At 37.4% G+C, this 12,518-nt stretch overlaps 1 protein-coding gene across 6 annotated transcripts in view; it reads left to right on the top strand.

Moving 5' to 3' along the window:
• Kdm4c (lysine demethylase 4C) overlaps positions 1–12,518 on the top strand; it is a 275,732-nt gene that overhangs the window by 168,825 nt on the left and 94,389 nt on the right. For 5 of the 6 annotated variants that reach the window (XM_055630066.1, XM_055630109.1, XM_055630055.1 and 2 more), the window contains one exon: positions 3,738–3,908. The exons of the other annotated variant lie outside the window; for it this stretch is intronic. In XM_055630066.1, the coding sequence (XP_055486041.1) occupies positions 3,738–3,908 (171 nt within the window). The remainder of the gene's footprint in view (positions 1–3,737; positions 3,909–12,518) is intronic. 6 annotated transcript variants of the gene reach the window in all.

Genomic DNA, 12,518 nt, shown 5'->3' with positions numbered 1-12,518 from the left:
ACACACACACACACACACACACACACACACACACACACACACACACAAAGCTGATGATAAAAACAAGTAGGTTATAAGGTTCATTGTCACAGTTAAGCAAAATAAGTATTCATGTATGCTCTTAATTATTGCAGTGCCCTTTTACAGAATCTTTAGAAATTGTCCAGTAGATCCAAGGTTTACAATTACTAATAGGAAATTCAGTATACTCAAGTAATAAAAATTTAATGATTCTTTAATGTTTTTTTAATTTCAGTTAAAATATAATTACATCATTTTCCTTGCTTTCCTTCCTCCTTCCAACCATTCCAACTTCCTTCTAACCCCTCCCTCTCAAATAGATAACTTTTATTTCTTTACTACTTGTGTATGTATGTGTGGGTGTATGTGTGGGTGTATGTGTATGTGTGTATGTGTGGGTACGCACACATGTACAATACACTGAGTCTATTTAGTATTACTTTGGTGCTTCATGTCTGATACTGGCAGGTTTTGTTAGATAACTCTTATAGGGGAAAACTGTGAGCCCAAGTGGGATAACTTCATTTAAGATGATATATATTTATATTACATGCATTGTTTAATTTTGGTAAATATAAAATAATATGATTTCTTAAGGCTTTAAAAAATATCCTTAGTGTTATTTCCGTTTCTCATTAAATCCACCCTCCATATCATCTATATTCAGCTATTTTCCTCTCAAGTCTCCACACTACCATGGTTCCCCTTTTACTTTGCTGATTTCTGTGGTTACTCTAGTTTATATTCTCATCTGAGTATGTGGATCTAGGAAGCGATGAAAGAGAAAATTTGGTGTTTGTCTTACTGGGTATAGGCTACCCTACTCAATAATTTTAGGTTCATCCATTTATCTGAACATTTCATGACTTCAGTTTTTTTTTTTAATAATACTAAATAATACTTCTTTGTGTATTATTTCCTACCCATTCCTTATTTATCAGTTGAAGGTCATGTAAGTTGTTTCCATTTCCTAACTATTGTTAATAGGTCAGCAGTAAACTTGGCTAAGCAAATATCTGTGGTATGGAGAGGGCATCAAGTCCTTTGAGTCAAGGAGCGGTATTGCTGGGTCATATGATAGATTTATTTTTAGCTTTTGAACATTCTTCACACTGATCTCCAAAGTGGTTGTACTAGTGTGCATTTTCACTAATGGTGAATGAGAATTTCCTTTTCCTCACATTCTCTCTGTGATTGTTCATAGTTGTTAATGAAAGCATAAAGTTGTTTTATGTCCCTAATTGTTAAGAATGTTAAACACTTAAAAATATTTCTTAGCCATTTTTATTTCTTCGGTTGAGATCTCTGTTTAGATCTATAGCATATTTTCTTAAATTGAATCATTTGTGGATGTTGCTTTTTGGTTTTTTGAGTTCTTATATATTCTGGGTATTAATCTTTAGTCAGATGTATATTTAGCAAAGATCCTTTTCCACTCTGTGATTTTCCTCAGTGGATTGTTGTTTTTGTTGTCCAAGTTAACACCTAGAAGACTAGCAGATGTATAGTTTACATAATTAAAAATGTATAGCAGGACTTTGAGAACCATCAGTGGTACAAATAATGACACAGAGGCTTTTTAATATTTAAAGCTTAGGCATTTTAGCTGGGCAGATTCCCAACCGTCTACCTTACCCCAACTAATCCAGGCACTATGTCCTGCGATGTGGCTAGCTTTGCCTTTCTGCTCCTGTTTTTGTCCTTTCATCTCTGTGTCCACTGGTGAATCATCCACCAATGCCTATCCTAGAGATCCTCTATCTCCTGGAAGTTATACCTTTCACTTCCTCCCTATATATTGGCCATCAGCTCTTTATTATATCCAATAGGCAAGTGAGGAAGGAGGAATGTTTACAATATGTGAGACCATAATGGGCCATAGAAATAATAATACCAAGGTCTAGCTAGAACGCTGGCACTCTTTGCCATTTTAGCAATCAAAAATCGAATATACAGAGACACACTTTCACATGTACTCCAACAAAAATAAACTTGGACAATTTCCCAGATTTGTTGCCATCGATTAACTTATGCTACAGATAATCTACGCTAAACTGTTGTGATGAGGTGTAGGAAAATTTCAATTAACTTTCCTTTTACTTTCCCTTAGTCATTTCTCTTGAAATCCAAAAAAATTTAGTGAGTGTAGTCTGCTACTGTGTTTAACGGGCAGTGTATCTTTATGGCATACTTACTGCTTTGGTCCCCTCCTGACAGTGTATCAACATAGATAAGGATTATAATAGAATAATAGCATTTATATAGTGTCTTACATAGTATTGTGCATGTTCAGACTTGCACAGTTCTTGTGAAAAACATCTGCAGCCCTTTCTTCTACCTGAAGTCCTGAAAAAACATTGCCCTCCAAAACGTCTCCAAAATGAACCTCCCATAATGGCTGAGTGCAGAGATGTAAAACTTCTCAGGCTATGTAGCAGAGAACTGCTAATATATACATACATACATTTAAAGCTATGTTGGGCAAATGTGGGACAATTGAGCAACAAATAATAAAATACAATAGAACTTAGATACAATAGGAGGTAAGAAATTAATCAGCCCATGTTGATATTGTGTAGGTAAGGGTAGATAGGTAGATGATAGGGTTTTTTTGTTGTTGTTGTTTTGTTTTGTTTTGTTTTTTAAGAATGAGATACTCTTTTATATAATTACAGTTCTAGACAATAATCCTTCAAGAAGATGAAAACTGACATGATAATTTAATTTTCTACCTGAACTCAGTTTGGTCATATAGACCACCATCCATATAAAGAATAAGTGAGACTTTTTGGGAGCTAAATCTAAACAAAGTTGTATAAGGATCATGATCTTTGCTTAGTAAGAAAATGTCCATATAGATTGAATATTAGTATGAAAAAAATAGTAAGTAGCTAGGGAAATTGGCTCATACTTAGATTTAGAATTCAAAGTAACATTGAGACAAATGCAAACATCATGTATCCTCAGAGGTAATATCCTGAGAAAGAATATAGGATTCTGGACTGTATATAGTTATGGGAAAATGTTACACAGATACATATTAAAAAGAAGCAAAAGAAAGTTTATATTTTTAATTTATCACTACCATTAATGAAACAAAAACAAAGAAGGCTTATAGAAATGAGATTAAATGAGTTTAAAATGATGTGGCAGATAAACAAGGCTGAAGTGGGGAATGGGTCCTACAAAGTTTCAGGGAAGTAGACAGGAAACCTCCAAAGTCATTATGAGATCATTTAACGAAGTTGAATCCAGGTGGTGGATTAAAGTATCATGTCAGTGTTCTTAAAAAAAAAAAAAATCAAAATATCATATGATAAGCACCATTATATACATGGCTTTAAAGTAACTTTAAAAAAAAACATAGGGGATTGAAGTGTAGGGCTAAATGCTACAGAGCTTGCTGAAGATTAGCCACAGAGGCAGAATTATGCACACATGAAACATAATCTCTGTCCTATTGCACACCAAGTGTTCAGAGAATAAAACAAATAATAAGATACTAGTTATTAGATAATAGTAAGCAATGACCAACCAATAGTACATTAATCTTGATACCTGTTAAAGGGTATGTGATTTATGTTTGTACTAATTTATTTAAATTTGAAATTATGCTCTCATTACTAAATTTAAAATACTATAACTTGATAAGGTCAGTTATTGCTTCCTAAATAAATAATTTTTATTTTTGTTCTTCCCTTTTTTCTATCTCACAGAAGTCAAAAACTTGTGAGAAAGTCATCTCTGTAGGTCAGACGGTCATCACAAAGCATAGAAACACTCGGTACTACAGCTGCAGAGTGATAGATGTGACATCTCAAACTTTCTATGAGGTCATGTTTGATGATGGCTCTTTCAGCAGAGACACATTTCCTGAGGATATTGTGGTAAGTAGGTTTTCTCTGGGTGCAGATCCCTCAGAAATGTTTGTAACTGATTGTCCATTACCATTGATAATTTTTACTTTATCTTTAGTAGTATGCAGATGACCACATAGGCTCTTTTCAAATTCTTCTGAGAAATTTTATGTAGTCAAGGAACATAAGATATAGTCTTTGCTTTTTTGTGCTACAACAGAAAAGTATCCAAGACTGGGGGTTTTGTTTGTTTGTTTGTTTGTTTGTTTGGTCTGGGTTTTTTGTTTGCTTTCTTTTTTGTTTTGTTTTGTTTTTCCAGACACGGTTTCTCTGTGTAGCCCTAGCTATCCTGGAATGCACTCTGTAGACCAGGATGGCCTAAAACTCAGAGATCTGCCTGCTTCTGCCTCCCAAGTGATGAGTGCTTTCTTTCTGAACTCTCACATGGCACAGGACAAGGTGGTCATTTTGTGTGAAGCTTACATAGCATATATCAGTCCAACCAGAAAGCACTCTTCCTGGCCCTAATCACCCATAAAAGCTTTTCTGACTTTGATAGAGAGGTTGGGAGATAGGACCTTGTTACATAGCTCAGGCTGGCCTAGATCTTACTATGTAGCTCAGGCTGTTAACTACCAGGGAAAGATCCTCTGACCTCAACTTCACTAATACTGAGATTACTAATGTGAACCATCCTGCTCTGTTTATTAATATGATTAGGTAATATGATTAATTTATTGGTTATTTCATACTAAGGTACCAAAAATAACACAGGAAAAGAGCTTGTGGCATTCAGTCAGTTGTGGCTCAAGCTCAGGCTCATTCAGAGGAGCTGGTAAATACGTCCAGTTTAGTAACTATGGCTGTGTTTTGGGATTCACAGAAAGGGGACTTTATACAGAGATCAGTTCCCAGAGATCCTGGCTAGCCAGTCTATCAGTGTTATTGTTATTCCTTCAGTGAAGCAGGAGTTGTTAAGAAACTTACTGCCCTTGCAGAGGGCAGGGTTCAGTTTCCAGCATCTCCATGGTAGCTGACAGTTGTAACTCTAGTTCCAGAAGATCCTATGAGACCTTTTTCTGATCTCGTTTAACACTTCAAGTGTGTGGTGTACTTACTATATTCAGGTAACACTCATACACATAAAAAATTAAAAATAAATAACAATCTTTCTAGAGAAAGACAAGGTACTGAAATAAGACTAAGTATGATTCTAGAACCCATGGTGGAAGAAAAAAACTATTTGGCACTAGTAATCCTCTGAAGAAAAGTATGTGGTTGCCATTATGTCCTGGGTAGGAGATTAACTGCTCACTCAGAGACATTATATCAGATGTTTTTTGTTCAGAGATATACCTCCTTACCAAAGGAAGTTTATCTTCACTTTGGGTAAGTATTTCAAGGCAATTTGTTTGATGAGCTTACCCCTAGAAGCAGCCTTTGAGGCTTTTAGCTTCTGGACATTTTTGCCTGCCTCTGTATTCTCAGTCTTGTCCATAATAACCATTACAGTGATGCGTAGTCATATCTCCATCTGACTTAATCTACATTTACCTACTGAGTAACGATTTGAGCTTTTTTTTCAAGTGCTTACGACACAATTATATGTTTCCTTTGTTCAAAAGCTTATTTTAACTGATAAAATAAATTTTAAATTTATTGTGCTCCAAGAGTTTGTGTTTGTATAGTAGTCCTTAATGCAATGTATAACTTAAAAATATTTTCTTGTAGTAGGACCCTGGTACTCAATCAGCCGTAAAAAATAAACACACTAAGACCTTTTAATATTTCAAAGTTTAGGATGTAGCTGGGCATACTCTTAACTAGCTTATATAATTTAACCAGAAAACTTAGCCCCACCCAGTCACGTGGTTAGCTATGCATTCCAGGTGTGTAGTCACATCCTTCAGTCTCTGCTCATGCCCCCTGGTGAAAAACAAATAAACAAAAAACTTTCCTCTTTCTTCCCAGAATTCCTTTTTCCACCCCCGACCCAGGAAGTCCTAACTTCTACTTCGCTCTCTGTCTATCTGCAGGTTATCAGCAATTTTTATTATCCAATCAGGGATAATTTGGGGGGCAAGGTTTGCACAAAGTCATTTTGCACATGTGAGAATTTGCTCATAGGATAATAAAGAGCTTGGGGGTTAAGTAATTGAACCACTTAAATACATAGTGGCTCCAGATCAACTCTGTTTTCTCCAGTTTTACCTAGTCTGTTCCCTCTCCAATAATGTCTGGAATAATGAATTTTACATTTTTATAAAGCCCAGTTTTTTGTTTACGTAACAGGTATACATTATATATGTTTGTATATGTACATATTTACATAATACATGTGTGAGATAGATAGATACATGGATACATAGTGGGTGGGTGAATAGTGGGTGTTTGGATAGATAGTTGGATAGACAGATGAATGGATGGCTACAATTTTGCTTCTTAGGGAGATTATATCCTCCTAGTGAGAAATAGACTAGCTTCCAAAAGCCCCAGCTTCAGTCATGGGAAACCTCATGGCCATTTTTTGTTCAGCGGAGTTTAAGAATTTCCCAAAATAATATTGGACTCATTGCTCTTGATTGCCTTTTAGAACTTGAAGTTAAGACCCTGTTGTGGATACACCACACATGCTTTGAACACAGGATATAGAGGAATTGAGCTAAAACTGGCCAGGAAGCCTCCACCCTGAGGACCATCTCTTATAGTTTCAAAAGGTGCTATGTAAATTGCCAAGGAGAAAAGCAGTCAATACTCCTACACTGTTACACAGCTGTAAAGCCTACATAACACGGCAGTGACCAGCAAGATGTCCCAAGGGTACAGTAATGACACCTAGGCCAACTCAATGGGAGGGAATACATGCCTAGTACTGTAAACCGACCCAACTATTTTATAGCTGGTAAGGTTATACCCCTATGGGAGACACTGTCACTTTCCTAAACCATTTTTCCTAATTACATTCTAAAGAGTTATCATAACACTCATAGATTAGTGTAACTTTCAACCCTTTATCAATTCTCACCCTTTATCAAAGATGCTCCTTTTTGCAGCATATAGAGACCATTATAAAAACTCACAACTTGTATATATGCAGTGTGGTATAAATTATGTATAAATATGTAAAGGAAAAATCTTCAAAGGAAATACACAAAAATGTTACTATTTATATCTGGAGTTATTAATCATATGTGATTATATGATTTTCAGATTCATCACTTGTATGTTTTTCATATGAATACATTTTCTGTTTAACAGTAAAAAGGGTTTATTGTTTTTTTAAGTTTATCCTTCACTTTCTCCTTAATTTTTTTCTAACTGGATAATATCAGATTGCATTATCAAAAATTTTATTTTAAATCCATCATTTATTGAGGTTTCAATTAGTAATTAATAATCTGATTCATGTAATGTATTTTGAACCTGCACATCAAATATTACCCTCTTTTTTCATTTTTGTTAAATTTTTATTTTTTTACATTAATTACATTTTATTTTTTAATTCTTATTTTTTTTAATATTAATCACAAGATATTTACATTGTGTCCCAGCCATAGCCCCCTCCCTCTTTCGCTCTCAATACCACTCTCCCTCCCTCATCTCCTCCCTGTCCCTTTCCAAGTCCACTGCTAGGGGAGGTCCTCCTCCCCTTCCATCTGACCCTAGCTTATCAGGTCTCTTCAGGACTGGCTGCAATGTACTCTGAGACCTAGCAAGGCTGTTCCTCCCTTGGGGGCAGGAAGAGGTAAAGGAGCCAGTCCTTGAGTTCATGTCAGAAATAGTTCCTGTTTCCCTTACTAGGGAAAACCAATTGGATACTGAGCTACCACAGGCTACATCCAAGCAGGGGTTCTAGGTTATATCTATACATGGTCCTTGGTTGGAGAAACAGTCTCATAGAGGACCGCCGTGCCCTGACATATTTTATCCTCTCCAGGTCATACTAACTCCCCCTTCTTTCATATAATTCCCTGCACTCTCCCAGAGGTTTGGTTATGACTCTTAGTATCTGCTTTGATACACTGCTAGGTAGAGTCTTTCAGAGGCCCTCTGTGGTAGGCTCCTATCCTGTTTCTTGTTTTCTCCTACTTTGCATGTCCATCTCATTTGTCTTTCTAGATGAGGAAGTTCTCTTTTTTTGTTGGGTCTTTTTGTGGTTTAGGTATCAAGGTGACTGTAGCTTCATAGAATGAGTTTGGTAAAGTTCCTTCTGCTTCTATTTTGTGGAATAGTTTGAAGAGAATTGGAATTAGCATTCCTTTAAAGGTCTGGTAGAATTCTGCACTGAAACCATCTGGCCCAGGGCTTTTTTTAGAAGGGAGACTGTTGATGACTGCTTCTATTTCCTTAGTTGTTTTTTTTTTTTTAATTTTTTTATTAAGTACACTTTATTTACTTTGTATCCCCCCTCTAGTTTTTTCCCACCTCCCTCCCAATTCTTCCCTTCCTCCCCCTTCTCCATACATGCCCCTCCCCAAGTCCACTGATAGGGGAGGTCCTCCCCACCTTCCTTCTGATCCTAGTCTGTTAGGTCTCATCAGGAGTGGCTGCATTGTCATCCTCTGTGGCCTGGTAAGGCTGCCCCCGCCCCCTCAGGGTGAAGTGATCGAAGAGTAGGCCAATCAGTTCATGTCAGAGACAGTCCCTGTTCCCTTTACTATGGAAGCCACTTGGACACTGAACTGTCATGGGCTACATCTGTGCAGGATATTTATTTAACTTTATGTGCATTTGTGTGAAGGTGTCAGATCCCTTGGAATTGGCATTACAGTCAGTTGTGAGCTGTCATGTGGGTGCTGGGTCTTGAACCCGGGTTGTTTGGAAGGACAGTGCTCTTAACCACTGAGCCATCTCTCCAGCCCCAATATTACCCTCTCTTATTCTCGCTCCGTTATTGCTAAAACTTTTTCTTTCCAAAAAAGTCTCTTTTTTTTTTATGCGTATGTGGGTTTGCGCATGTGTGTGTGCGTGTGCATGTGTGTGTGTGTGTGTGTGTGTGTGTGTGTGTGTGTGTATCTATCTGTATGCATGCATGCATGAGGGCGAGAGAGACCCCCCATTGGGTTTGGTATCATGATGATGGATGTTAGGTTACTTACTGGAGTTGGAGCATGTCAAACTGACTAATGGCTGTTAACATTGAAGGACTCCTCATCAGGCTATAAATTGATTAAATTAATTAATAGAAAAATTAATATATACTTATCTACAGTGTATATTAACTTCAAATATCTTCTCAGAGAGGTGTGTGGCCTCAAGTTCCAATCTATCATGCAGTGTTGACAGGCTCTATTTAGTTCAACTCTCGTGCAAGAAACCCTAGCTTTCATGAGTACAGTGACCATGTCTTTTTTAGGAAACAGCATTTTACAACATGTTTCCATCTTTCTGTGTTTGTGTGTGTGTGTGTTTGTGTATACAAAGTCATATATATATATGACTTTCTCACTCTGTATATGTATATAACATATTTGATATGTATATAACATATTTATTTAGATAACTATATAAAAAGTTATATATCTATATAAAAATTTTTAACCCTGTGCTCTGTAATGTTTCCTGAGTATAGAATGAGGTTACATAGATAATGCCATAGAGGGCTGAACACTCAACAGGTACTTATTCTTAGCACTAGTTACAAGTCTGTAATAATTGGATTCAGGATAAGAAAGAAACTTCTCTAATAATCAAAGCTGAAAGCAGTAATCTGTGAGTAAAAGTATAAATATTTAGAAAGTATATATTTATATATATATAAATATATATATATATAAGTATAAATATTTATTTATTTATTTAAAAATAAATATATTTTTAAAAATATATTTTGTCAGCACAATCACAGTACTATGCTCATTCATTTAGACAGTGACCTACCCAGCTGTGGTCTTTTGCAGGTTTGTAGTTCCATGCATGAATTCCCTCCTACAAAATGGGCCTCAAATCTAATCAGGAAGTAGTTGGTTATCTCAATAACAGTCTTGCCATCATTGCATTATTGGGCAAAATTGTTTGGCAGGTTGATATTGTAGCACACTGGTACATAGCTTGTTGAGAATGGATGACTTTCTCACTCTGAACCCTGCAAGACACCTTCTGAGCACTGTGAAACAACTAAGAGTAAGGACAAGTCCTATATTGATTTAAGGGACCTTTGGGACCCTTCTGACCAACAATTCATAGAGACATATTCTGTTATTCTCTTTATGGAGATCCAGACCCTTCCAGTTCTTTCTATCTCCCCCTTCTTTCATAAGATTCCCTGCACTCTGCCCAGAGTTTGGCTATGAGCCTTAGCATCTGCTTTGATACCCTATGGGGTAGAGCCTTTCAGAGACCCTCTGTGGTAGGCTCCTGTCCTGTTTTGTTTTCTCCCTCTTCTGATTTCCATCTTGTTTGCCATTCTGAGAGAGGACTGATCATCTTACCCAGGGTCCTCCGTCCTGCTTAACTTCTTTAGGTGTACAGATTTTAGTATGTTTTTCCTTTATTATGTGTCTAATATCCTCTTATAAGTGAGTATATTCCATGTGTGACTTTCTGCTTCTGGGATACCTCACTCAGGTCTAGATCTTCTCTAGATCTCACCATTTGCCTGCAAATTTCATGATTTCCTTGGTTTTTTTTTTTTTTTTTGAATTTTATTTTTTTCTTATCAGTTACATTTTATTAACTCTGTATCCCAGCCATGTCCCGATCCCTCATTCCCTCCCAGTCCCTCCCTCCCTCCCTCATCTCCACCGTGCCCCTTTCCAAGTCCACTGGTGGGGGCGACCTCCTCCCCATTCATCTGATCCTGTTTTATCAGGTATCTTCAGGACTGGCTGCAAAGCTCTCCTCTGTGGCCTAACAGGACTGCTCCTCCCCTGGGAGGTGGGGAGGCCAAAGAGCCAGTCATTGAGTTCCTGTTAGAAATAGTCCTTGTTCCCCTCACTATGGGAAACCAATTGATTTCCTTGTTTTTAATTGCTGAGTAGTATTCCATTGTGTTAATGGACCACAATTTCTGTATCCATTTCTCAATTGAGTGACATCTGGATTGTTTCCAGCTTCTGGCTATTACAAATAAGGCTGCTATGAACATGGTTGAGCAGATGTCCTTCTTGTGTACTTGAGCATATTTTGGATATATGCCCAGGAGTGGTATAGCTGGATCTTAAGGAAGCACTATTCCTAGTTGTCAGAGAAAGCACCTGATTGATTTCCAAAGTGGTTGTACAAGTTTACATTCCCACCAGCAGTGGAGGAGGGTTCCCCTTTCTCCACATCCTCTCCAGCATGTATTGTCACTGGAGTTTTTGATCTTAGCCATTCTGGTGGGTATAAAGTGAAATCTCAAGGTCATTTTAATTTTCATTTCCCTGATGAGTAAGGTTGTTGAGCATATCTTTAAGTGTTTTTCTACCATTTGATATTCCTCTATTAAAAATTCTCTGTTTATCTCTGTACCCCATTTTTTACTTTGATTACTTGATTTTTTTGCATCAACAAATGGGGCTTGTCTAATTGGATATCTACATGTAGCAAAATGCAAATAGATCCATATTTATCACCCTGCACAAAACTAAAGTCAAGGTTGATCAAAGACCTCAACATAAAACCAAACACTTAGAAGAAAAAAATGGTGATCTGATTGTAATTTCCAGTTCCTATCCAGGTGCAACCACCTAACCAAACTCCTATTGGTTATTAACTGGGGAAGAGTTTGTGACCTCTCAGTATTTATCAAGACAGGCAAGCTCTGCCTTTTACTGAGACACTGCTAGAAGGTATTTCAGATGTTGGATAGCCAAGCACTTAATAGAGCCATAGCAATTATGACATTGCTTCCCATCAGTCTGGTTAATCCCTGCTACATACAGTCCAGTTAGGAACAGGTAATTACCCCGCAGTTGTTAGAATCGTTCCAGGTTACATAAGCTTCAAACTAAATGTCCTGAACTACTAGGAGTTCATTTACATGTCTTTTATATACCTAAGCTGATAGGTGAGATGGTCTGCTTCGTGGCATAAATGAGTTAAAATAGTGATAGGCATGGGAAGTGAGGACAAGGCTAAGACAATAAGGACAGCAACTTCTAGGGGACCCTTTCAAAGCTCCTAATAAGAGCCCTAGGACCCTGTAGTCTTTCTTTCGTTCTTTTTTTTTTCAGATTCTCTCTCTTTTTTTAATTTTTTATTATTAGTAACATTTTATTAACTCTGTATTCCAGCTGTATCCTCTTCACTCATTCCCTTCCAGTCTCACTCTCCCTCCCTCATCTCCTTGCTAATGTGACCTGCTTGAGAGTGAGTGTGCCCTTGAGTGTCTGCAGAGCCCCAGATCCAGGGTACTTCTAAAATAGAAGCCAGGCATCGGACCCCTCCCACACACATACCCACTGTGGGAAACAGAGGGTCACTTGGGACATTAAAGCCCCTGCTCTGTGGGTCCAACTGAGGAGTTCAGGCAAATAACACTGGAAATTGCACCAAGACCATCACCAGTGCCTGCTACATATACAGTGCATGCAGGAGTAACCCCCTAGAAGCCTGCAAGGCAGAGCCCATCCCATACACTCAAGGGTTCAACATTCTGTCACTCTGTCCCTGAAGTCCGTCTAAATTCAAATAGTGAGACTGTCTCATGGGTTTTTC

This window comes from Psammomys obesus, unplaced genomic scaffold (genome assembly GCF_907164565.1).
Source record: "Psammomys obesus unplaced genomic scaffold, mPsaObe1.curated_primary_1811, whole genome shotgun sequence".
NCBI lineage: Eukaryota > Metazoa > Chordata > Mammalia > Rodentia > Muridae > Psammomys > Psammomys obesus.
The sequence above is the reverse complement of the archived record's forward strand: the minus strand, read 5'-3'. Positions and strand labels throughout refer to the sequence as shown.